At 39.9% G+C, this 27746-nt stretch overlaps 2 protein-coding genes across 2 annotated transcripts in view; both read right to left on the bottom strand.

The window, feature by feature from the left end:
* LOC126094698 (programmed cell death protein 7-like) overlaps window positions 1-12816 on the bottom strand; it is a 37697-nt gene extending 24881 nt beyond the window's left edge. The window contains exon 1 of the mRNA XM_049909226.1: window positions 12313-12816. Coding sequence (XP_049765183.1) covers window positions 12313-12810 — 498 coding nt within the window. The 5' untranslated portion in view covers window positions 12811-12816. The remainder of the gene's footprint in view (window positions 1-12312) is intronic.
* Window positions 12817-12977: 161 nt separating this feature from the next.
* Window positions 12978-26585, bottom strand: LOC126094699 (tubulin-specific chaperone A). Its single transcript, XM_049909227.1, has 2 exons — window positions 26293-26585; window positions 12978-13198 (listed from the first exon to the last, which is right to left on the bottom strand). The coding sequence occupies exons 1-2, from the start codon at window positions 26420-26422 to the stop codon at window positions 12978-12980; spliced, it is 351 nt and encodes a 116-aa protein (XP_049765184.1). The 5' UTR covers window positions 26423-26585.
* Between the last annotated feature and the right edge of the window lie 1161 nt (window positions 26586-27746).

Below are 27746 nucleotides of genomic sequence, written 5' to 3'. Positions count from 1 at the left end.
TTGATACTGCGAAACATTTTTAAATACATGGTTATACGAAAAGAACATAAGCAGAATATCTAATAATGTGTGAAATACACTTAGTAACACTTTAAAACTGATTTATTTACTTAGTTACTTTTTGGCAAAAAATGAAGAAGAAATCAACTTTCGTTTGTCTCATTTATTGTGCTGCAGCCTGTGCAACATCAAAGTCCCCCACTCTGTGCAATTGAACAGAACGTGGCATTGCAAATTTTATACTAAACTTCTTAACTAAGCTTTTTTTTCCTTCGAGGAAAGGATATTTTTATTTTATGTTGGAACAAAAGGTGCATTTCCATGCAGACATAACAGCAGTGTTCACACAAACAACAACACATTACCAACTGCCAACAATACTACTTAAACTTTGTAGTCTGTCTTCTCTGCCCACAGACACCACTAAAATGTTGTAAGTGGGATAGGAGTCGATCCAAACTGCAAAAAAATTGCTTTTTAAATTAGAAAGACAGTGCCAAGAGTATTCAGAACATATTTGCGTCCCAGTTAAAATTCTGGTGACGTGGGAAACAGAAGCCAAGAAGGGACTGTCCCGTTTCCTGTACCAGAAATTCCAGCTGGCAGGTGTGCTTCTACTGTTCACTGAGAACATAGGCCCAGGCGATAATGAAATTTAATTATTCTGCATTGTCGTTCTACCACAGCACAGTTACACTGAGTAATTCGAGTTGGTCACTTCATTGCTCCGTGTTTAAACGAAAAAATCTTTGTGCATGTGTGCAGTGTAGTACGAATGGAAGTGGATACAGTCTTTCTTTCTTCCCTTTTACAAATTTTCTTCTTTTATTTTGACTGTTGGTTGACAATTTTGTAAGTGCCTTAACATGAATAACAGTGAGAAAACCAAACTTGTAAAAGTAAGGGGGCAGCATTTCAGAAATTATCGAAGGAATGGCGAGAATGAGAAGACAATGTTCTAAAAACACTAGGCAGAGTAGATCAATTTTTCGCAAAGAATGTTGCTGGTTAGACTTCAAGGAGTACAGATTATATTTCTGGCACTGCACCTGTTGTAAAAGAAGTAAATACAGACAAAAGAAAAGTTAAAAATGAAGAAAAGCAAATTGTTCCCGATTTCGAGTTTCACGAAAAACTAAGTGTCGAGTCAGATATTACAAAAAGAAATAACTTCGTTAGTGATGATACTGCAGAATGGTGTGTCAATGAATCAACAATCGACATTCTCTTACACAGTGGCAGTAATCAAAATTATAATGGTGATTTTTCTAATCCAAGAAGATCAACAATTTTTTTAATCCAAGAAGATCAACAGATGATAAAACCAAATATCTGAACAAAAATGTATTTTACCGTAAACTATTAAATGGTGAATCAACTTTGCATGATTTTCTAGCATATTCCTGTAGCACCAGTGCTTTTTTTTTGTGCACCATCTAAATGGTTCGGAGGTAAGGCCACTATTGCTATTAATGGTTTTGCACATTGGAAAAATATTTCTAATATTTTATCTCACCATGAGAATTCACTTTAACACAAAAATTGTGAGTTATCACTCTTAGCAAGGAAAAAAGTTACTGGAACAATAGGTAACAGTATCGAGTCATATTTTGAGACAGAAAAGAATGTACTGGTACAGTCTGTTGAAAAGGGTGTTTGCACTAGTGAAGAAGCCAACAAGTTGTGGACTTCCCTACGTGGACACGTTGAAAGAATCCATCCATTGCATAATGATCAATTTATGACGTCTCTTGAACTTATAGCTGAGTTTGATCCTTTTCTTGCAGAGCACATTGAACGATATGGAAATCCAGGGCAGGGACGCACAAGTTATTTGTCTTCAATAATCTGTGATTAAATAATAGAGCTTCTGTTTTGAACAAATAAAAAGAATTATTATAAGTGAAATAAAACAGGCCAAATAATAGTAGATTCTACGGTGGACATTTCACATATTGATCAATTACATTAAGATATGTGAATGAGAATGGTGAACCTGTTGAACATTCTCTTCTGTTTTTACCAAACCCAGAACAAGTCTGAAAACTTAGCTCAGGCCGTACTGAAAATCCTGTCTACAAATTCCATTGATATTATTGACTGTAGAGGCCAGTCATATGACAATGCAAGCAATATGTCGGGAACCTACACTGGCTTGCAGACACGCATTAACGAACGAAATCCGAAAGCGCATTATGTGCCTTCTGCAGCACATTCCTTGAATTGAGTCGGCTCTGATGCTGCAAGCTGTTGTCTGAAAGCATGTTCATTTTTCAATGTAGTGCAAAGCCATTATTTTTTTCTCTGCTTCTACAAAACGCTGGGATAAACTTCTTTCATGAAACCAGGAAGCAAAACAGTAAAAAGTTTATCAAAATCACGTTGGTCAGCATTATTCACGACTACAGTTTGGAAGGACATACTCCAGAGATTTTAATAGCGTAAATCTGAAATTGCAAAGTGTAAATATTGATACTAAAATGGTGCGTGAGTCATATGAATCACTTGTACAATTTATTGCATCTATTCATGGTATGTTCGACTATTATGAAAATAAATCCATGGAGACTTGACTGATACAGACTATGAATGCACCTATAAAGGATCACAAAAACACAAACTTCGTGATGACGAAGAAGCAGACTCTGAAGAAGTTTTCCCGACTAGAACGGAGAAATTTAGTGTCGAAACATTTCTCCCAGTACTCAACAACTTGCACGCCAAATTAGTGAGGACGAAGGAAAGCTAGAGAACACTGTTGGACCCCTTCACAGTATTCAGTAACTGTAAGAACAGGTCACCTGATGATATTGCTGAACGTGCAGCAAAATTCCAGGCATCATATGACACAGATTTAGAGCCTTCCTTATCTATCTAGTGAATGTGTACATTTCACAGTGTGTGAATGGGTACATATTTTGTGATTACTGATATACCAGCCGAAACGAGTAAATTTTTACGAAAAGAGAGGTTACAGTCCTAGAATATTTCTATGTATGGCACTTACAAATTTTTCAGTAGGACAATCGTTTACAGCTATTAAAAGACTGAAATCATACCTACTTTCTACGTTGTCTGGAGGAGAGATTGAGTGCCTTGTCCATTCTTCACATCGAAGCCGACCTCCTAACTGATAACTTCCTGAACAACGAAGTTATGATCAATGAGTTTTCTGCCGTCAAAGCCATACACAAACTCCGCTAACTGGTGAGTTTGTTTATTTATTCATATAAATTTTAAAAATTTAAGATTATAATGTGTTTTTTATTATGACTTCAAGCACATTTATTGGATTTACAAACTACGTATTACCTGTTTATTTTACAATTGCCGATGGCAGAACTAAACCTCATTTATGTGCAGACGTGACCGAAGGCGCCCGACAATACTAAACAATACCCGAATTACCCAGGCCGCTCAGTGCTGTACAGTCAAGTCATACTGATACTCAAGTATATTACAACTGATGCATATTCTTGTCATCTGCTGAAATGTATAGTTATCACAGAAATATACATTATTGGAGAGTAAGACCTGATGAAAAAATGTTAATCAGTAACATAGTTCAATTCTGTTGACATACACGTAAAAGCTTTGCTAATACTGTAATACCGTTAGAAACAGCTACAGTGAGAGCAGTTGCTGCAGTACAAAACTGTTCAAGCCTTACATGGATTAAAGGTATTGTGTACAATTATTATGCAGCATTTAGCTACAAAGACCCTAATGCTTTACATGTTAACTATTAGATTATAAAACAAATTTGATTTTTCCACACTAGTCTCTAAAATTAGGTAATAGCAAATCCAGTTCTGTGTTTGTCCGTGTGTATTTAGTAATTAGTTCATGCACTGAAATCTCTATTTCATTTTCATTTCTTATGCTTTGGTATAGATTTACATATTAATACTGAATGTGTTTTTTATTTGCTACACATTTAAGTTATTAGAGCGTATAATGACAGTTTAATTTTGAATGTATCATTGTAAAAGTATGTATTAATTTCTAGTGTATGACACATTCGTTTCAATTTTTAGATCGTAACACAACTTATTTATCTTCCTTTTCAACGGTTTTGTGTATAAGAACATATTAAAAGTGAATGTATAACAAAAATCTGTTGTCGCCTACACACACACACACTGCTGAATTTTTAGGCCATAAAAGGAAAGTTATTTTCCTTGTGATCATTTCAGTTGTCTTTCGACAGCAGAAAGTGTTAACACAATGCAGTTTTAAGTTTGTTTTATCCACTGCCATACACAAAGTACAGTTCAGGTAATATATTACATTTTGATTGAGAGCGACTAGACCGCTGACGCGTGCTTCAGAACACAGAGTACAGAAACAGTTCACAGCGCTCCCACCCAAAACAGCTATTGTAAAGTGATTGGGTAATAGTTATTATTTAAAACATGTTTTTTCGTTTTTTGGAGGGGGGGGGGGGGCATATAATATGATGTGCCTAAGGCCACAAAATTTTTAAATCTGCCACTGAACACACACGAAATAATTTCTTCGCATTTTCCACACGAAAAATTCACAGAGAATGTCACTCCACATAGTTGTTCAAGCTTACCTATGGAAGTGCAGGGAGTGGGCAGGCATGAGGCGGCGGACTGGCCGGGAGGATGGTGTAGCGCAGGGGGAGGGGGGGGGGGGGGGCGGTATAGTCCGCGGCCCGTGGGAAGGGCGGTGTAGTCCGCAGCCTTGGGGGGGGGGGGGGGGAACTTTTTCTTTTAGAATATTCCTCAAGAAAACCAAGAGGAAAAACTATTCTTGCGTTGTTACACAACAGCACACACAAAATGACAAGGAGCTTCGACGTATTTCTGAAAGGGCAATCTATTTACAACGAATCGTTTCTAGGTGGCACCTATCATACCGTGTACAAGGCAAAAAGATCACTTGAATAAATTGGATGAAGTCAGTTATGAAAAACAGTTCTAGTATGTAATGGGGAGGGAGGGAGGGAGGGAGGGAGGGAGAGGGAGAGAAAATTACTGCCTAGTAACTTGACAATAATTTGGATGCTCTGCGATCAACTCTTGTTTTTTTTTAAGTACAAAACTCTATTCAGAGTACACCCAGTCTTGAGTGTACATGAGAATTTTTTTTAAGAAGTAACTATAACTGACATGCTGCTGAACTGACATCAATTTTACTGGTTTGTGCTATGATGGGAGCTGTAACATTCACTCATTTTTACTGAGTGCAGAGCTTTCAGTGGATACTGACGACTCACAAACGTCAGTCAAGTTCATCTGAAAATTTCACAAATGTCTCAGGAAATAAACTGCAATGTCGCAAACTGAATAATTTCTCTTGATGTTGCAGATGAATTACAAATGCAAATGACGATTTTCATTGCTTTCATTAAAAGCGGCAGTTGTAAGGTGAGCTACATACTGCTGATAGTAATGTAAATAAAAACAAGATATCACACAGGTTAATTCAAAGAGAAGCATGACACAAACTTTATTCAATCGGAGGTGTTTTACACAGCTTTTGTTAGTATCGTATGAATTAAGATTTCTTCTACTGCCTAATTTAAGCAGATGCTCTGCCTTTATCAAGCCAAATAAGCAGAAACTGCAATTTTATGTATACAGACTGAAGTGACAAGTGAAAATTTGTACTAAGGCAAGGATTCAACCCTGGCTCTCGTGCATACTAAGCAAGTGCGTCAGCTACTAGGCCACTTTGGCACAGCAGTTCATACAACTGCACATATTACCCTGGCACACCTCCCTCCTCGATCCAAATTGCCACTGCTGCTCATGCTTGGTGGCAAATGCACCTGCTTAGTAAGCAGGAGACTCAGGTTCGATTCCCAGCCTCAGTACAAATTTTCATTTGCTGCTTTAGTCTATGCACATAAATTCTTATCTTTACGACACCAATAAAATCTCAAATTGTGTAATTTCATTTTCAGAAAATGCAATGTTTACAGTGATGTTACTGCCATCCCTTGAGTGTTTGTTTTCAGTATGACTAGTTTGGTGTTGTTTTCCACACACAATCAAGAAAGTGCAGCTCTATTCACTCACAATGGTTCTGGAGGTATTTCGACTATTTGTTGATGACTCACGTGCGAGAAATTAAAATTGGTAGGCATGTCCGCGTTCCTTAATCCCAAGTTGTCATTTCTCTACTACAGTAGTTGTTATCCACCCAAAGCACCTCACAATTTCTTTTTATCTTTCACAGCTCTTTTAAAAGCTGCTTCTGCTGTCTTAAGCACCTGACCAGAAGTGGGAAATATGATTGCATAATCAAGCATGTTCATTCATCACTGAACTGTCAATAAATAGCAGTACAATTATCAGCAGTTTCTCAATATGTTTTCCAAACACAAAGTTCAAATTCTTTTCTCGGTAGTTAAACAATTTGCCCACAATATAGGGACCAACTGTCACTTTTATGGAGGTAAAACACAAACTTGCATTTGGATTCCACAAGGACAGTGCTCCATGAAGAACTTACTTCTAGCCTATACTGATACAAAATCAGTTCATGTAATTCAAATTTCATTGAGGACCAAACTCTTAGTTAATCTTCAATAAACACATCACATCATTTACCAGTTTTGACGGATGGATCAAAATGTTGGACCTGGACAAAGAAAGACTTGAGTAAAATACAACAAAAAACTATTATCTATGAGAGGTTATGGATACGATTGGAAGGGACATGATAACAACCAAAACAATATGAAATTCGCTTTACATCAAGGAACTATAGAGAGAAATAGTCTGAAATGCTGCATTAAAAGAATGGGAAAGAAAGTGATGTACCTTCACTCATGACACACACCATTTCAAAGATTGGACATCCATACAGTTCACAGGCCCGCTTATAGATGCCTTCTGGGTCGACCCCCTGGTATGTCCCTGGTAAGTCACAGCTGTAACGAACTTAAGGTGGGCTTCTGCCAGATTTTCACAGACATCTTCATATTTGCCAGCTTTACTAATATATCAGCAATCTCCTCCAATTCTTCATTTAAAATCTCTTGTAGCAGGGTTGATGTGTTAAGTCAAACCTTTATTTTGCAGCCAGAGCCTCGTATGGAGACCAATGATTATTTTGTTCACTGTGCATACATGTTAACATATACGCCACATCCTGGTTTGCTCTTTCAACAATTCCTTAATTTTGGCTATGACGAGGTTTCGTATGTACAATTTTCAATTGGGACCAGTACTCTTACGTACATTTGAAACAATTTTGTTGGCAAACTCCCTCACATTGTCTGTCGGGAGGATTTATGGAGCTCCATGAAGAGTAGAAGTGGTATGCTACTTCCTTTGCCATCTGTTTTAAGAGCTTTACTAACAACAAAACTAGTCAGGTGATATTTATGTACTAGAATGAACTGAATTCAGTATTGGGATGAATTTGAAAATCTCATTAGATCAACCTGGCATCATGAACTGACTTCAAGAGAAGTAAGTGGTTTTACTACTGTACCTTTTCTACAGCTCTTATTTCTACTGGAAGGATTCACAGATTTGTATGAAACGCTCTGTATTACGAGGTGTTATATTCCACAATGGCCAATAAGAGAAATGGTCTCAAGGTGTGTTAAAACTCACCATGTGGTATGTAAAATTTGATTACACTAGTGATAGGAAGAGTTTTTATGTTTGCTGGATGTTCATTACACTGTACTTCCATATTAAGCAATAACAAAAAGGTTGCTTCTTTTGTACTGTCTTAGCTGTATTCATATCCCTTAGTATTTCCTTATAGCAATCGCCAGCTTCTATTTTAGTTAATGACAAACTGACATCTGAACTTCAACCGAACTGGACTGAAACTGTTACAACCAATATGTCTATGAATCTCTGAACTATCAAAACATTTAAATTATATTTTTTACATACTTTGCCTTAAACATAATGGACATTCTACTAAATGCCTAGGCAAAACGTTATACATTTCATACCCTGCCTAATAATTTTTCGAATTCTACATACTATCCTAGCATTCTATAAAATGTCACAGTTTCTGTCAACATATCAACTAATATTATTTATTCCAAAGTCTGTGTCATATTTATACATGGATTTCACCGACACTGTGCTATGTCTATTGCTTTTAAAGCAAGGTAACAGGCAACTGAATGTTCCGATTTATTAACAAATCTGCTTGCAATCCAAATTGTAATGGAGGCAATTATGTAAACAAAAGTAAGATCTGTCAATGCATGGACCACGTTGTCTTTGTTTGTAACCCTATTGTATTGAATACTAATTCATAGTACTTTCAGAACCCTTTCCATTAATTAACTTTTGATATTGCACAACATTTAAAAAATGAGGCAAAACTAAGCATTTCATTTTTCGAAGAGCACTACTTCATTAGCAGTTGGTCCACACTTTTGTTGGGAGAGGGTGGGGGGAGGAGAGGGGGGAGAGAGGGAAGAGGGGGGGGGGGAAGAGGGGGGGAAGAGGGGGGGAAGAGGGGGGAGGGGGGGAAGAGGGGGGGAAGAGGGGGGAGGGGGGAAGAGGGGGGGAGGGGGGGAAGAGGGGGGGAGGGGGGGAAGAGGGGGGGAAGAGGGGGGGGAAGATGGGGGGGAAGATAGGGGGGGAAGATAGGGGGGAAGATGGGGGGGGAAGATGGGGGGGGAAGATGGGGGGGGGGGAAGATGGGGGGGGAAGATGGGGGGGGGAAGATGGGGGGGGAAGATGGGGGGGAAGATGGGGGGGGGAAGATGGGGGGGAAGATGGGGGGGAAGATGGGGGGGAATATGGGGGGGGGAAGATGGGGGGGGAATATGGGGGGGGGAAGATGGGGGGGGAAGATGGGGGGGGGAAGATGGGGGGGGGAAGATGGGGGGGGGAAGATGGGGGGGGGAAGATGGGGGGGAAGATGGGGGGGGGAAGATGGGGGGGAAGATGGGGGGAAGATGGGGGGGGAAGATGGGGGGGAAGATGGGGGGGGAAGATGGGGGGGAAGATGGGGGGGGAAGATGGGGGGGAAGATGGGGGGGGAAGATGGGGGGGAAGATGGGGGGGGAAGATGGGGGGGAAGATGGGGGGGGAAGATGGGGGGGAAGATGGGGGGGAAGATGGGGGGGAGATGGGGGGGGAGATGGGGGGGGAGATGGGGGGGAGATGGGGGGGGAGATGGGGGGGAGATGGGGGGGAAGATGGGGGGGGAAGATGGGGGGGGGGAAGATGGGGGGGGGAAGATGGGGGGGGGGAAGATGGGGGGGGAAGATGGGGGGGGAAGATGGGGGGGGGAAGATGGGGGGGAAGATGGGGGGGAAGATGGGGGGGGAAGATGGGGGGGAAGATGGGGGGGAAGATGGGGGGGGAAGATGGGGGGGGGGAAGATGGGGGGGGAAGATGGGGGGGGAAGATGGGGGGGGAAGATGGGGGGGGGGAAGATGGGGGGGAAGATGGGGGGGGGAAGATGGGGGGGAAGATGGGGGGGGAAGATGGGGGGGAAGATGGGGGGGAAGATGGGGGGGAAGATGGGGGGGGGAAGATGGGGGGGAAGATGGGGGGGGAAGATGGGGGGGAAGATGGGGGGGAAGATGGGGGGGGAAGATGGGGGGGAAGATGGGGGGGAGATGGGGGGGGAGATGGGGGGGGAGATGGGGGGGAGATGGGGGGGGAGATGGGGGGGAGATGGGGGGGGAAGAGGGGGGAAGAGGGGGGAAGAGGGGGGGAAGAGGGGGGGAAGAGGGGGGAGGAGGGGGGAGGAGGGGGGAGGAGGGGGGAGGAGGGGGGAGGAGGGGGGAAGAGGGGGAGGAGGGGGGGAAGAGGGGGGAGGAGGGGGGGAAGAGGGGGGAGGAGGGGGGGAAGAGGGGGGAGGAGGAGGGTGGAGGAGACTAAATCTCACTGGCTATTTACAGTTGGTGCAACTTGACATAAAGAACGATTCAAAACTATGCTGCTTTCCAACATTATTAGCTTACCAACTGCCCTTTAACGGAAAGGTTAGTCCTTTAACTCCTGCCCCAACCCCTGTCCATTTCTGAAAATGGAAACACCCTGACTCTGGATAGCTCACTTGAAGTCTTCACCATATTTTTCACAATGGCTTGCAGAGTATGTCTCTTGATGTGGATATCTCTGAACCTACATTTACAATTGAGCAAACACTTACTAATGAGCATCAGGAATCTAGCAGTTCAAACTGTGTGCAAATTCCTAAGGGACCAAAATGCTGAGGTCATCAGTCCCAAGACTTACGCACAACTTAAACTAACTTATGCTAAGAACAACACACACCCATGCCCGAGGGAGGACTCAAAGCTGAGGCGGGAGGGGTCACGCAGAACAGAGCAATATTTCAGTGTAAACAGTTGGCAAGCATGAGCTAACATGTCCGTTGGACTTCAAAGGGAGTTCTTGCATTCACCACTGTGTGATAGAGTAGCAATGGAGGGCAAGGCAGGAAAGAAGTTTTATTCTGTGTCTCTGCAATGTAAAAACCAATATACTGAATTTGTTGGTATCACCTGTCTGCACTAACTCAATGTAATCAGAATAACTGACAGACCACTCATCAAATTCCAAGTGCACAATTACATGAATAACAAAACAGAATCCCACACCTCTCACCTGGTTCTAATTTAATGGTGACATTTTGTGACCTGGACTACGTGTGAAAACACCATATCCACATTCCTCAAAAATCTCAACACCTTCTTCCCGATTCGCTTCACCTCATGGATGGCTACATCAGTACATCTGTCCACATAAAACTGACACATGCCACCCATTACATACAAAGAAGTCTTACATCCTAGCCACCCATGGCCAACACATCTGTAGTGACAAGCAGACCCTCTCCAAATATGGTAAGGGTCTCACTAAGGCCTTCACTGACCAAAATTAACCTCCGAGCCTGACCCAGAAGCATTATCTCCCACGCCTTATCTATCCAGTTCGCCTACCACCTCCCACATATCCATTGTTAAGCCACAAAGGAATACCCCTCATGACTCAGTACACCCAAGACTGGGGCAACTGAATCACATTCTCCTCTCGGGTTTTGACTAACTCTTGCTATATCCTGAAATGAGGAATATATTCCCCATCCCTCCCACAGTGGTATTCCACCACCCATCAAACCTACACAATATACTTGTCAATCCCTAATCCACTACTGCTCCCAAACCCTTGCATCATATCCTTGCAACAGACCTAGATGCATGACCTGTCCCATTATGTCCTCCCCCTACAACCTACTCCAGTCCTGTCCACAGGCATCTCTGACCCATCAAGGACATATCTACCTGTGAAAGAAGTCATGTGATCCACAAACTAAGTTGCAATAATAGTGTCAGTTTGTATGTGGGCATGACAATCTGTCCAAGTGAATGGCTACTGCCCAACTGTGGTCAAGAGACAGCTGGACTACCCAGTTGCTGAACAAGCTGCTCAGTATGGTGTGCTTCACTTGTCCTTTGTTCCTGTAATCTCACCTGGTCTCTCCTTCACTAGTCCCTGCCCTCCACCTGCCAATCCCCTTTCCTGCTCCCACTCCAGCACTACACACACTGCTCCTGTTTGACCAATGCACCTACTATTCCTTCCCTACTTCTTTGCTTCCCCTGTAGCACATCCTCCCATCTCCCCTCACCTTGCTATCCCTCCCCTCCCCACATTGCCACCTTAACTCCCCCTCCCCCCCCCCCCCCACACACACACCAGCACATTGCTGTTCACATCAAATGCAGTCGGGACCCTGCACCCTGAGACAGCGGCCATATGTATGTGTGTGTGTTTTTTTTTTTTTCTTTCAATTTTGGAAGAAGGGTTTTGTCCAAAAGCTTAATTATTTTAGCTGTCATTTTCACTGTGACTGTCTGCGACTCAGCACCTCTCTGTGTGGTGATGAACAATCTACCTTTTCCATGGTTTTATGCCAAGTTTGATAACATTAACTATAGTTATTCTCATGATATTAAATTGTTTAACAACTCACAACCTATCTTCTCCCATATTTACATAGAACTTCGTCTCAGCTACAGATCAATCCATCACTACAAAGTATTTTTAAAAAAAGCAGCCTAGAGGAAACTTTATTTTTTTTTTAGTATTTTATCAATGCACATACGAGGTCATACACCACAACATAATATCTCAGGTCAAAGTCGACATCTACTATTGCTAGGTTCAGTCCACTCAAAAGAAACTTAAAGTGATATAGGTAACATATGAGAGCAACTTCCACTACAATCTCTGTACTACTGGAGAACGGCTGTCAATATCAAAATCTTCTGCCGTTTTAAGTACAAAAGTTATCAGAAGACGAAATTTAAGTAGGCATTCTTATTTTTTTACTGACCTTCAGTTTTCTTTGAGCTGGTCTTTGCTGAAGAGGCTGTCTTCTCTGAAACAGGAACTGTCTCACCCACTTTTCATCTTGACTTTCATCATCAAACTGCACACCTAAATTATCCTGAGAAGAAATCCAAGATGAAGTTTGAACTTGGAAACACAAACTCTGCTGATTATCCTGGACTGTGTGGATGTGAGCAGTGTTGTTTCCATTATTTGGCAAGTTGAAAATTTGCTGTGCAGGAGCAACGAAAGGGGGATATGTGCAGAATTGAAGAGGAGGAGGAGGAAGGGCAGGTGGGGGAGGGGGAGGAGGAGGTGGTGGTGGTGGTGGTGGTAGTCTGTGTATGGACGTTGGAGGAGGCTGTGAAAAAGGGGGAGGTGGTACATTGAAGCAGGATGGCACTGAGGCTGGAGGAGTTACTCCATGTGGGGGAGGATGCCACAATGCAAATTTGTCACTATCTGTAATGCACCGTGACTGAGATGCTAGGTTGTTTGCCATTTTTTGCACTATCAGTCTTGATACCTATACCTTTTCCTTTAAGTCCTTCAAAGTACACAAAATATTAAACTTATGTTAAATGCAAATTATTAGTGCTGTCACTTGTAATATGAAGCACGGAATGTCATTAAAACTGTCTTTTAGAATACAATTAGTTCAATAAAGTTTTAAGACATGTTTGCCATTATTGTTGGCAGCTGAGGTTTCGCATCTTCCAAAGCCTTCACAGCTGCCATATAATCTTCATTTTCAGCCATGTCTGATTCATTGTCAATTATTCCCTTGAGTTCCTCATAAGCCTTCCATAAGCGTCGCTGGCAATCTGGAACCATCATCATAGACTCCTGTAATACTTCTTCTTGTTTCCTTATAATATGTTCATCTTTTTCTGTAAAGAAATAATTTATGCCAAAGTAAGTACACATTAAATCAAACAGATTTTGGACACACACACACACACACACACACACACACACACACACACACACTTATACTAATGAAATTTCAGAATGTAATAGGGAAAAGGGTTATAGACTTGTATACAGATTCCTTCATTCTGAGATGATAAACACAAGCAAAATAAAGTTGAATTGAGTGTGGTGAAAGAAAATTAAATTCCCTCAGAGCAATGAGTCAATAGATGCTACTGTAATGATACACACACACACACTAAGTATCAAACATAAGAGAGATTTCCACAACAAAACATAATAAAAACTGTCAAACCGAGATACCTTCTTCGGGTGTCCGTTGCATTACTTACAATCCAATTTCACTCACTGTTTTAGAAGACTGGTCAATAAAGTACAAAATTGTATTAAATCTGAATAGCATTTTACCAGTTACACTTATGGAATAATCCAATAAAAGAAAAATAAATTATTATGTAAGTCCAAAAAATGAGAGGGTTCACAATAGCTTGAAATTCTATTGTCATTTCCATAGTGTTTCATCTACTGTACAGTTAGAAATTGAGCAATTATGATCTCTCAGCTTAGTGCTAGTTTATAAATAACACCTGGAGAACAGCAGAGGAACAGATCTTACTTAGAAAATCAGATGTATTCAATAATGTCCTGCTTTTTTAGTAGTTACATAAAGAAACACAAGGAGAACCCAAAGGAAGACCCAATAATTACAATTGTTCCAGTCAAATAGCCTAGACCCATTCCAGTGGCTCAAATGCGGTGTGATCTGCAGGACAACGGCAATAGACAGTTTGGAGACCTAGCTCACGTTACAATAATGTCAGCACACTTCAGTAATGTTTCACTGCCCAATGGCAGCTTCTTCAAATTCTGCATCATGTCAACTGGCAACATGTGAAGTGTTGCACCAATACCTTTGTCATACACTGAAGCTGTGCCATCAACTGACACAATTTAGCATTTGAAGACGATGCCTTAAGACTATGTAAACTGCATTTTAGAGTAATGATAATGAAACCTGAGATGGTGTTCTTAATTCTTCCTCATTTTAATGGTATTATAACTGTGAGAATTAGACACTCTTAGATATGGACTAGAAGCCCAAATAAGGCATACAAACACTGTAAAGCTTAGAAGCTAAAGCGGAAAGAAACCTGCGAACATGACTGATTGCGAAGTGACACCTACAGCTTAATTAATCAAACAAACAGCGAGTCGCACTAACAGTATCTTTAAACAACTGCTGCCTATTATGTATTATTACTAATTAAACTCATTTTCTGCATCATAGAAGAATATAAGCTAGATCATCCTCACTTGTCAAAGATTTTTGCATTATGTAATACAGCTTCAGGCTATGTTCCAGATCAATCTGTCTGAAAGATTGTATCTCAACATGTTTACAGATGAAAAAGATGCATCCAAACTTTTACTTTTGAAGTTCCATCTGAATGGAGTCACTGCGAACATATGTACATTGCTAACATTAATGAAATTCTAGGCCCTCACTTCAAGCCCCAGTGCACACATTGGAGTGATAGTTCTTCTTTAGCAACCACACCAGATGTGTTAAAAGATGAATTCAAAATGAGAAACTTTTGGCAGTTGTCATATGGAACGGATATGGTTGGGGTCATTCCATGTCAAATCATCCAGAAATTTCAGGAAATAACACCCACCTTCAAGCAAATCCTTCAAATTTTAGGAAGTGGAAGTTTACCTAGATATATTCACACTTCCAAAATGTGAATGTTGCAGGTCAATTACTTTTTCACTTATGATAAAATGAAGTTGTATAGATTCAGGAATACAGGCTTTCATAGACGAGCTCCTTTATAATTTAAAAATGCAATTGTACCAATAGTTTTTGCAATGGAAGCTTGAATTTTTTTTTAGTTAAAGAGGAAGGTTTATATTTTTATAGTCATGCTTCTTGTAGTGAATATCCATCTAAAACTCAGAAAAAATTGTTAATAATTTCTTTTAAACAAAATCCATGCATGGACATTATAATTTTTAAGGTATCGCCCTTCATAGATACCTTCGAAAAATTTACAATATTATTATAAATATTCCATTATGTCGCTCAAAAATAATCGTGTTTGTAGAAATAATGGGAAGTGTGAAAAACAATGTTATTGTAAAAGAAATATTGAAGTTGATAATTCATGACTACCATGTCACCACTAAATTGCTGAAGTTGGCTACACTCTGTTTCCCTAGGAACAAATCATTTATGAGAACTCTGTTTTACTGCCACTATATGTACTACAACACCCAGTTCCTTTGGTTTGAGTCATGTTCACTGAGCATGCAGTTCTGAGCTCTTGTACTGAGTTGTACCCAGAGTCAATCATTGGTTGAAAATTCAACTGTTGTAGTTTTTAACTATTCATTCCAAAACAAAAGTAAATCCCCTAATATTACAATAATAATGTGAAATACCTTTGTAATGAAACAATGGGATAGAATGATTTTTCATTATTTAATTACTTTTTAGGTTACACTAACCATCTTTAGAGTTATTTGTGACAAATATTGGTTTTACGACTGAAGCAGTATGGAAAGTATAAGCAGGCAGTGTTCTCTTGGACAATATCTGCAAGATATATGTGATAATGCCCTGGCTTGTCAGAATGAACTGACCAGTGAAGAACACGAACTTTTATTATGGCAAAGCAACAGTCATTCATACTGTGATTATATAAGAAAATTTGCTGTGATCCCTTCAAGTGTCAAACGATCCGTTTCATCTGGATTGCGTGAAATTAGTTTGGAAAAGGCAAAGAGCTTCGAAATGAGAGGTTTTAGTGTTGTTCCTGGGGAGAAAATTTGCCCAATCTGTATCAAACTTATTAATGAAAAACAAGCAAGTGACGACTCATCACTAGACCATATAAATGACAGTAATGTGAAGGTGCAGACATCTGAAAAATCTGTGCTCAATACTAGCTGCATTCAGTTGTTCGGCATGGTCCATATGCAGTAGCCAAGCAAAAATTGTAATCAGCAGCTGGGGCTCTGAAAACTAAAAATTTCACATACATATCAAGTTGAGCTGGCTGCTGATGCAAGCACTATCCCCAACAGTGATTTAACAGAACTGGAAGAAAAGGGAAATTATCATGATGATCCCACTGACAAAATCAAACAGAAAACTGAATATGTAAATAATCATGAAAAATTTCAACACTTACTCTTGTGCTGCTAACTTGGTCTTGACAGAAAGTCAGTTCCAAATTTCACGTTTTTGAATATTTGGTACGACAGGAAAGAGCTCTTTTAATGGAGAAGAGTATTTTATCAATGGCTGAGCAGAAAAAGAGGAAAGATGATAGGGTGCAAAATGTAAAGAGTTTTTATTTGGATGACAAAAATACAAGAATTATGCCCAGGAAAAAAAGACAAAGTGAGCCCCCAGCGAAAATAGCTATGAATAAAAGCATCTTGTGTTAAGTAATTTAACCAAACTGTATTCTCTCTATATTTAAAAAAAAAAAAAAAAAAAAAAAAAAAAGTATCCTGAAGACAAAGTAGGATTCTCAAAAGTTGCTTCTCTTCAACCAAAACATGGTATACTTGCAGGAACATTAGGAACACATACCGTATGTGTATGCATGTACCACCAAAATGTTAAATTGTTTCTAAATTCATTCTGTGTCTATTAAAGAAACATACAAAGATCTAATCAACACAATAACACGTGATATAAATAACCAAGCCTATATGCTTAGTCTGTGTGAAAAATGTCCCACCAGTTCATTGCTTCAATTCTACCTAGAAAATGAAATAGAAGACTATGATCCTGACGAGGTGAGTCAGTACAGTCAATGGGTATCAACTGACAGAATGACTAACTGTTCAAATCACTTCTCTATCAGAATTCTGTGACACATTAAGAAAATTGAAAAAACTTCCTCCACACTTACTTCTCAATCACAATCTGATCGTCTAAAAATGAAGAATGAAACACTTTATACAGAATCAGTGTTAATTTTTACGGATTTCAGTGAAAATCTCAATTTTGTTGTTCAAGATGAAGTACAGTGGAAGCATTGGAACAATGGCAGCTGCACTCTTCACATTGTCCATATATATTACGAAAAGGACAAATAGCTGCATGCAAAAAGTATTTGTATTGTTTCTGATGATCTAGAACAAGATGTTGCCTTGGCGTAACAGACTCAGAAACCAGTACTGAATTTTTTTTAAAGTATGGATTTCCAGAAATTCATCATGCATATGTTGAAATTTCACTGATGGTTGTGCTGGACAATATAAAAATTGTAAGAATTTCAGAAATATCTGCTACCATGAACATAATTTCAACAAAGTGCAGCTGGCCTGGGTCAACGGAAGCATCCGATTCCACCTGTCTACTTTGACCTGTGACGTAAGGCTGTTGTGGTGTGTGACGTCACGATGGCGTGGAACTTAGTTTGTGAGAGTGGCGTGTTTGTAGATGTTTTGATGTGATCGGTGGTGCTCTCTGGTGGTGTGTTCATGTGTTGTGGGTTAGGTGATTTTTTGTTTAGTTTGCATGTGTGGCATGTTTATAGGTGGTGTACTGTTGCGGTTGGTGGTTCTCTCTGGTGGTGTGTTTATGGGTAGCATGTTATGTGGCGTATGGGGGTTCATTTGCGTGGTAGCTTTGCACATGTGTGGTATCGGTAGTGACTGTGCTTTCAGCAGAATATTTTTCAGCGAGTTAACGATTTTGGTTTTGTTATGTTGACGTTATTGCAGTTTTTTCTGATCATTGTGTGTGAATTTTGGTAAATTGCTTTGTTTATGTCTTTGGTAGGTATGGATATGACTGACAAGGCCAACAGTTTTCGGTTGTCAGCGATGATTGGGGGCCGTGCATTATGTCTAATAAAATTTCTCCAACTATTCGGACTTTTGGATGAAGTGTTCAGTGAAGAAATAAAGCTTACTAAAGTTCCAGAGTCTTGGACCAGGGACAGCTATATGTGGAGATGGAGGATAACAGGTCAAGGGTAGTGTCAAGATTCCAATTTTGATTTTCTAGGTGTTTTTGTAATGGTAGTATTAAAGTGTGGTGGTGGTGAAAGTTCTGAGATTTATAGCTTGGCATCGGTAGCTTCTGTTGACCTATATAGGTCAAGGGAAGTGTTCAATTCCAGTGAATATTGCTTTTAGTTGTTTTTGGGAAGGGTGTGGTCATTTTATTTTATCGTTTTGGTCATTTGGTTTAGTGGCGTGTGTGTATTTTTAGTTTGTGCCAACCCAAAAACCCCCAATTTCCCTCGCTTGTCCCGTTAGTTTCATTATATTTTTGTAGGAATATGTGTTTGATGGTTTTTTGAAATATTTTTGTGTTTGTTGTCATGTTTACGTAATGACGTCATAGTCGCAGTATGGGAGTAGTTGTGAATGGTCGTTTCTGCCAATCCCTTTTTTTCTACCAGCCATGGCAAATCTTCCTGTGATGGCATTGGTGGCACTGTTAAAAAGACTTGTCACAAAAACAAGTTTGCAAAAAGTTTATAAGGATCAAATACTTACAGCTTCACAGGTACTTGAATTCTGTCACATAAGGTAGACACACTAGGAGTAAGGGGAGTGGTTCTCAAATGGTTTCGTTCATATCTAGGAAACAGTACAGTCAGTAGAGATTATACGTCTCCAATGGATCGAAGTACATTGAGAAACATATCTGTTCCAAAATATATCAATATAGGGGTCCCTCAAGGAAGTGTACTGGGCCCAGTATTGTTTCTGGTGTAGGCTATATAAATTATTTCCCACAACATATGAGCCATGGAGAGAAGATATTGTTTGCTGATGACAGCAACATAGTAATCACCAGTAAGACACCAGCACAAATGCTGGAAAATTCTACTGAAGTGCTGAAGGATGTTCACAAATGGTCTCAGGACAACAAAGTAACTGTTAACATAAAGAAAAAAATACAATATGCTTTAGAATGAACAGAAAACAGGGTCCCTTCAATTTAAATAACATCTCCATAGATGAAATTCATAGGGTTGCACATTGACAGCCATATGAAGTGGAATGAACATCATATGAAGCTCTTGAGAAACGTCTCCACAATATTTTATGCACTTAAAGAGTCCTTGCATCCAGATGCAATAATGAATGTTTGAGAACTGTATACTTTAGTTATGTTCATTCAATAATCAGTTATGGTATTATTTTTGGGGAAACAGTGCTCAGAATTTACAAACAGTATTTAAAATGCAAAAGAGAGCAGTAAGAAAGCGGGCCCACTGCAGAGAACTTCTCAAAATCTTAGAAATTCTAACTGTTCCCTGTGAATTTATATTCCAAACCATAGTGTACATTAAGAAAAATATAGAAAATTATAGCACAAATGGCAGCGTTTATAACTATAGTATACAAACAAGTCACTGTCTTCGCCTAGACAGGAATAATAAATATACGACTCAAAATGGCTTCCTGTATGAAGGTGCAAAACTGTATAATAAATTGCCACAGAAAATGAAAGAAACAGACAACGTGTACTGCTTTAGGAAAAATCTTAAATAGGAGTGGTTCATGGTGTGGGTTCCTGTAGTCATGTCCTAGTTCATGAACCATGGGCAACGTATGAGTGGCCAAGTAAGTGGTCCCGACAGTTGGGATACCAGTTACTTTGGAATAAGGCTGGGCATCTCGGACATATTCTGAGTCGTGGTCACCTTTGTGCTCATACTGCAAAGACTACCTAATCCACCGGTTAGTCCCACAGCCGTTAGGGGTAAAACCCAATGTGACTCGGGGTAAGTAAGGCTAGCAACCTGCTTCCCTGGTACTTTAAATATGATGCTGGCAACGATCAGAGCAAAATGCCTCGGACCTTTGGAGGTGACGGAGTCCCACTTCTAACTGACAAACCAGGGACTCCTAAGACACGACTTGGCAAACAAATGGAAATGAGATGGGGAGCTATTAATATCAATGGGGGCTACTCTGGGAAGAAGGTAGAGCTGGCAGAGGCTGCAAGTAAGATGGGGCTGTACGTTTTAGCTGTTAGTGACATTCGGGTAAGGGGTGAGAAAGAAGAGGAAGTGGGAGAATACAAGGTCTATCTGTCAGGAGTCAAAGCAGGAATAGCACAATGGGGTGTACGGCTTTACATCAGGAAAGAAATGGAACCCAGCATAGTTGCAATAAGGTATGTAAACGAACGACTGATGTCGACGGATCTGACAGTGCCTAGCAAGAAAATTAGGATTGTGTCAGTATATTCGCATTGTGAAGGGACAGATCAAGATGAGATGGATAGTTTTTATGAGGCACCCAGTGATGTAGTTGTTAGAGTAAAGGACAAGGACAGTGTTCTGCTCATGGGTGATTTTAACGCCAGGATTGGAAATCGAACAGAAGGGTATGAAAAGGTTATGGGTAAATTTTGAGAGGATATGGAGGCCAACAGGAACGGGAAACAACTCTTGGATTTCTGTGCCAGTATGGGCTTAGTAATCACAAACTCCTTTTTTAAACATAAGAACATTCACTGGTATACTTGGGAAGGCAGGGGAACCAAATCTGTCATTGACTATATAATAACAGATCAGGAATTCAGGAACGCTGTGAGGGACACACGTGTATTCAGGGAATTCTTTGACGACACTGATCATTATTTAATCTGCAGTGAAATTGGGATTGTGAGGCCGAAAGTGCAGGAGGTCAGGTCCATATGTAGGAGGATAAGAGAGGAGAAACTTCAGGATAAGGAAATCAGGCACAAGTACATAACAGCGATCTCAGAAAGGTACCAGTTAGTTGAATGTAGTCAATTACAATCATTGGAAAAGGAATGGACAAGGTACAGGGACACAGTACTAGAAGTGGCTAAAGAATGTCTTGGAACAGTAGAGTGTAAAAGTAGGATGAAGCAAACGGCTTGGTGGAATGATACAGTCAAGGCAGCCTGTAAAAGGAAAAAGAAGGCGTATCAAAAATGGGTACATACCAGAACCCAGGTAGACAGAGAAAGTTATGTTGAAGAAAGAAACAAAGCCAAACAGATAATTGCAGCATCCAAGAAGAAATCGTGGGAAGACTTTGGAAACAGGTTGGAGACTATGGGTCAAGCTGCTGGAAAACCATTCTGGAGTGTAATTAGCAGTCTTCGAAAGGGAGGTAAGAAGGAAATGACAAGTATTTTGGACAGGTCAGGAAAACTGCTGGTGAATCCTGTGGATGCCTTGGGCAGATGGAGGGAATATTTTGAAGAGTGGCTCAATGTAGGTGAAAATGCAATCAGTAATGTTTCAGATTTCGAGGTAGAATGGGATAGGAATGATGATGGAAATAGGATCACATTTGAGGATGTGGAAAAAATGGTCAATAGATTGCAGTGCAATAAAGCGGCTGTGGTGGATGAAATTAAGTCGGAACTCATCAAATACAGTGGAATGTCAGGTCTTAAATGGCTACACAGGATAATTGAAATGGCCTGGGAGTTGGGACAGGTTCCATCAGACTGGACAAAAGCAGTAATCACACCAATCTTTAAACATGGAAACAGAAAAGATTGTAACAACTACAGAGGTATCTCTTTAATCAGCGTTGTGGGTAAAATCTTCTCAGGTATTGTTGAAAGGAAAGTGCGAGTATTAGTTGATGACCAATTGGATGAAAATCAGTGTGGGTTTAGGCCTCTTAGAGGTTGTCAGGACCAGATCTTTAGCTTACGGCAAATAATGGAGAAGTGTTATGAGTGGAACAGGGAATTGTATCTATGCTTTATAGATCTAGAAAAGGCATATGACTGGGTTCCTAGGAGGAAGTTATTGTCTGTTCTACAAGATTATGGAATTGGAGGCAAACTTTTGCAAGCAATTAAAGGTCTTTACATGGATAGTCGGGCAGCAGTTAGAGGTGACGGTAAATTGAGTTCATGGTTCAGAGTAGTTTCAGGGGTAAGACAAGGCTGCAACCCGTCTCCACTGTTGTTCATATTATTTATGGATCATATGTTGAAAACAATAGACTGGCTGGGTGAAATTAAGATATGTGAACATAAAATAAGCAATCTTGCATATGCGGATGACTTAGTTGTGATGGCAGATTCGATTGAAAGTTTGCAAAGTAATATTTCAGAGCTAGATCAGAAATGTAAGGACTATGATATGAAGATTAGCATCTCCAAAACGAAAGTAATGTCAGTGGGAAAGAAATATAAACGGATTGAGTGCCAAATAGGAGGAACAAAGTTAGAACAGGTGGACTGTTTCAAGTACTTAGGATGCATATTCTCACAGGATGGCAACATAGTGAAAGAACTGGAAGCGAGGTGTAGCAAAGCTAATGCAGTGAGCGCTCAGCTATGATATACTCTCTTCTGCAAGAAGGAAGTCAGTACCAAGTACCATTCAATCTTTCGACCAACTTTGTTGTATGGGAGTGAAAGCTGGGTGGATTCAGGTTACCTTATCAACAAGGTTGAGGTTACGGATATGAAAGTAGCTAGGATGATTGCAGGTACTAGTAGATGGGAACAATGGCAGGAGGGTGTCCACAATGAGGAAATCAAAGAAAAACTGGGAATGAACTCTATAGATGTAGCAGTCAGGGCGAACAGGCTTAGATGGTTGGGTCATGTTACATGAAAGGGGGAAGCAAGGTTACTCAAGAGACGCATGAATTCAGCAGTAGAGGGTAGGAGGCGTCGGGGCAGACTGAGGAGAAGGTACTTGGATTTGGTTAAGAATGATTTTGAAGTAATAGGTTTAACATCAGAAGAGGCACCAATGTTAGCACTGAATAGGGGATCATGGAGGAACTGTATAAGGGGGGCTATGCTCCAGACTGAACACTGAAAGGCATAATCAGTCTTAAATGATGATGATGATGATTTTGTAGGAACACTGCTTTTACACTATAAGTGAATTCCTAAGTACAAAATTATTGTAAATAACTTTTGTTTCACAATATTTAACCATATGCAACGTTGTGATAAGGAGCTCAAATGGCTCTAAGCACTATTGGACTTAACACCTGAGGTCATCAGTCCCCTAGACATAGAACTACTTAAACCTAACCAACCTAAGGACATCACATATATCCATGCCTGAGGCAGGATTTGAACCTGTGACCGTAGCAGCTGTGTGGTTCCGGACTGAAGCGCCTTGAACCGCTCGGCCACTGTGGCCAGCCTGATAAGATGCAAAAAATGATTGTAAATAACTTATGTGTCACAATGTTTAACTACATGCAACAACAAACTATAAATATATGAATGTACACAGCATCCACACATCTTAAAATTTCCACAGATCGCTAAATAAATAAATAACCTGCAAGGCATTTCATTTCTCTTAGTTTCAAAAAATGAAATGGTACAAGTAGAACATTATCTTTCTCAGCACTTCACAAGTGCAAAAACAACTTCTGGAACACTATCTATACATCACATTGTACAAATACCACCAACCAACACTGGAGTAAAAAGGCTGAGCTGCGATATGGATTTTAGTATCATGCACGATTTCTCAAACACACTTCCGTCACTAATGCCAGAATGCACTAAGCAGCCCATCTGCTATGTTGCATGTGCATATGACTCTTCTTGGTATTTGGGAATTGTTGAGAAGGTGAATTGTGAAGGAGATGTTACAGTACAGTTCATGCATCTTCGTGGACCATCCCCATCCTTCTATTGGCCTGATAATGATGTTTGTTTCTCTCACATTCTGTGTGAAGTTGATATCACCACAGCAACAGGCCTTACTTATTCTCGGAGCAAAGAGTCCTCAAAGTTGGAAGAAAAGTGGTTCTCATAAAATAAAAAAAAGAAATAAGTAATAATGATCTAAGTATCAGTGTCATCACGTGTAGTTCCAAATCAGTTTGAATGTAGAGTGCAGCACCAGCATTTTGTGCAGTGCTGACAATATTGGCTTTTGACAAAATGCTTAAATATTATAAACAAAATGCTATGAACTTTTACACTGAGTTAATTTGGTTATGGCAGAAGTAAGAAAGTGTTCATGTGTCACGTAATGTACAAGTTGCCCTCTATTTTATAATTTGTAATTTTGTTTCATATACCACAATTTTTGATCAATTTGGATACTGTCTTGTATACTTATGTTGACGTCTCTTGGGTAGTAATTTTATTTCTCTCCAGGATATATTGGACAATTCCACCATGTTTTCAGAAACCACATGTCCGAAAGGATATTCAGGGGAAAAAACTGTCAGCATACCATTATTTGTTTAAATACTGCAGCCAATTTTCAAATATTTACAGTTTGCCTTGAAGTAACACATTGAATCAAACTTTCAGCAATTGCTACCAACACAATGTATATCTACATCTACATCCATACTCCCCAAGCCAACTGACAGTGTGTGGTGGAGGGTACTTTCAGTACATCTATCGGTTCTCTCTTCTATTCCAGTCTCGTATTGTTCGTGGAAAGAAAGATTGTCGGTATGCCTCTGTGTGGGCTCTAATCTCTCTGATTTTATCCTCATGGTCTCTTCGCGAGATATACGTAGGAGGGAGCAATATACTGCTTGACTCCTCGGTGAAGGTATGTTCTCGAAACTTCAACAAAAGCCCGTACCGAGCTACTAAGCGTCTCTCCTGCAAAGTCTTCCACTGGAGTTTATCTATCATCTCTGTAACGCTTTCGTGATTACTAAATGATCCTGTAACTAAGCGCGCTGCTCTCCATTGGATCTTCTCTATCTCTTCTATCAACCCTATCTGGTACGGATCCCACACTGGTGAGCAATATTCAAGCAGTGGGCGAACAAGTGTACTGTAACCTACTTCCTTTGTCTTCGGATTGCATTTCCTTAGAATTCTTCCAATGAATCTCAGTCTGGCTTCTGCTTTACCGACGATCAACTTTATACGATCGTTCCATTTTAAATCACTCCTAATGCCTACTCCCAGATAATTTATGGAATTAACTGCTTCCAGTTGCTGACCTATATTGTAGCTAAATGATAAAGGATCTTTCTTTCTATGTATATGTCTTGGAAGTCTGTAACAATCTTGTAAGCAAGTATACATTATGAATTTCTGTGAAGAAAAGGGGGCAATACAGTAGTAGAAAACAATCATTAAAATGAAGGTTGGTGTATGGAACAATATTTAATACATTTAGTTCTCTTGGGGAGTGTATATCCTTCTCTTGCTCCAATTTATGAACAGAAATGATGCATCATTGAGGAGGGATTGGGAACGTGGCTAAAATTTGACACAGTTAAACGCAACAACACTGCACATTTTTCGAACACGCGTAAGAGCAAGAAGTACCAATGTGTGCAAAAATACTGCAGCTCATCAAGAATCTAGGCTCGACCTTTTCTTCTTCTTCTTTTTTTTTTTTTTTTTTTTTTTTTTTTTTTAAATCGGAGGAAAGACTGCGACGCATATCTCAGCTGAATATGAGAAGCCGTTAGTGTACATTCGAATGTGGGGCACTTAAAACACTGGCACTTTCTCATAAGCAACTTTACGGTATACAAAAGGTTCACATATTATCTATTTCAGTCATCACCAAACGAAACAGTTAAAAAAAGTGGTCTGGCTTTCGAAAACTTTCGCAACTGTGCTCTAGTGATTTCTGTAGAAATAATTCCTACGTATTAGATGACGCTCTTTTTCAGTGAATTGGCTAATGATTTCACTATTGTTACCTAATAAATGCTATAAATTTTATGAAGCGCCTAAAGGGCACTGCGCAATTCAAATTTTGGGCAATATATGACAATGGATTTATTTATACATTTTGTTACAGTAATGAACTTATCCTTCACAAATCAAAATTTTCCCAACACGACGTACTATTATATAGTACTGTAAATTAGAACCCAATAACGAAAAAAAGCAGTTACAATTAGTAACAAATTGGATATTTTATGGCAGAAGAACAATACATTCGGACGAACACCGATATTTCTTAAGATAAGAACTAGGTTACCTCATACGTCAAAGTATCATGTGAGACTCGATTCCGTAAAGATCCTGCGCACAACCCAGCTGACATTAGCTGTAAATAGAGTCATTTGAAAAAAATGTTTAAATACAAACATGCTTTACCTTCTTCTTTCAGTTTCTGGACTCTCTCTTTTTGTTTCTCTGCTTCTTGTTCATATACCACCTTTTCCTTCGTCAGACGTTTCACGACACCTGTCTTGATTTTAATAACTTTTACTCTAGGATCCGCCATATTTCAACGAATTATGCAATGGAATTAAATGATTACAAATTTCCACGTTATCGACGAAATAACAAACCTCATACAACGTTTAACACTTTAACAAATTGCTTTGCGACAACACCTACCTTTCGACTTGGTTTTGACCTACCCTACGGCTACAGAATTCAGAGACATACCAACTCACCGAGCAATGAAGATAAAGAACACAGAGTTCCGAGGATCTGCTACCGCGTTCGCAACAGATTGGCCCAAGACCACCTACAATTTATTGTAGGTGGTCTTGATTGGCCTCTGAATCTCGTATTGCATTTGATAAAGTGGTAAAACAGAATCTGGATTACGAAAAATTTCATTTTACTTAAAACATGAAAAACTGAAGGAAGAAAACTTAGTCATCGTAAACATACAGCAGTTCTCCAATGGCAAACATTAGTGCTTGTGATATTTTTAAAATGATTCCAAAGTTCTCTTTCCTTCGAAAATCAATTAATTAAAGTACAATCTAGATGAATGCGGAAACTGAATAACTATCTGAACCTAAACTTTGCAAAACACAAAGCTCAAGTGTGTCTTGCCATTTCATATCTGTGCCATATAGACACCAAAACTGCCAACTGAATACTACAGGCGTCTAAAGCATGGAGGTAAGAATAGAGGGCGACGCCGTGACATCACAGCTCTGAAGCTATGTGAAGCCGAGGGTAGCCATCTCAATCCGACCAAAACATTGCTGCTGCAAGCTTGTGTGCATAGGCTTGTCGCTCACTTTTGGAAGGATTTTGCGCTATTATGGTGACTTGTGTGGTGTTCGGATGTACGAATCGTTCCGATTGTGATGCGAAATAGAAGGGAATAACATTTCATGTGTAAGTTGTCTCGTTAAGTGTGATTTTACAACTTCATTGTGAATGAACGTGTGCTACATCGGTACTTGTACTACAGCGTGTTTTTCTCCTGTATGATTTTAGATTTCCTAAAAATGAAAGTCGGAAAGCTCTGTGGGAGAATGCCGTGAGGAGGAAGAATTGGCGTGCGTCTAAATGGAGCACTATATGTTCTCAGCATTTCCGAGAAGAGGACATAGACCGAACTTCCCTTTCAACAGTAAGGCTCCGAGAAAATGCTGTACCATCAGTTTTCCCTACACACCCAAAACATTTGCAAAAGGTATGTTAATTCAAAGAATTAAATTCTTAGTTTACAAGTTCACGTTTCAGTATAATACGTACGTATCGTCGATAATCGAAGTGTTGAGTAACTCACTTTGTCTTCATCATGTACCAAATTAAAAGCTAACACTGCATTAACTGGCGTAAAGTATAGGCCTAAACAG

This window comes from Schistocerca cancellata, chromosome 8 (genome assembly GCF_023864275.1).
Source record: "Schistocerca cancellata isolate TAMUIC-IGC-003103 chromosome 8, iqSchCanc2.1, whole genome shotgun sequence".
Taxonomy (NCBI): Eukaryota; Metazoa; Arthropoda; class Insecta; order Orthoptera; family Acrididae; genus Schistocerca; species Schistocerca cancellata.
The sequence above is the reverse complement of the archived record's forward strand: the minus strand, read 5'-3'. Positions and strand labels throughout refer to the sequence as shown.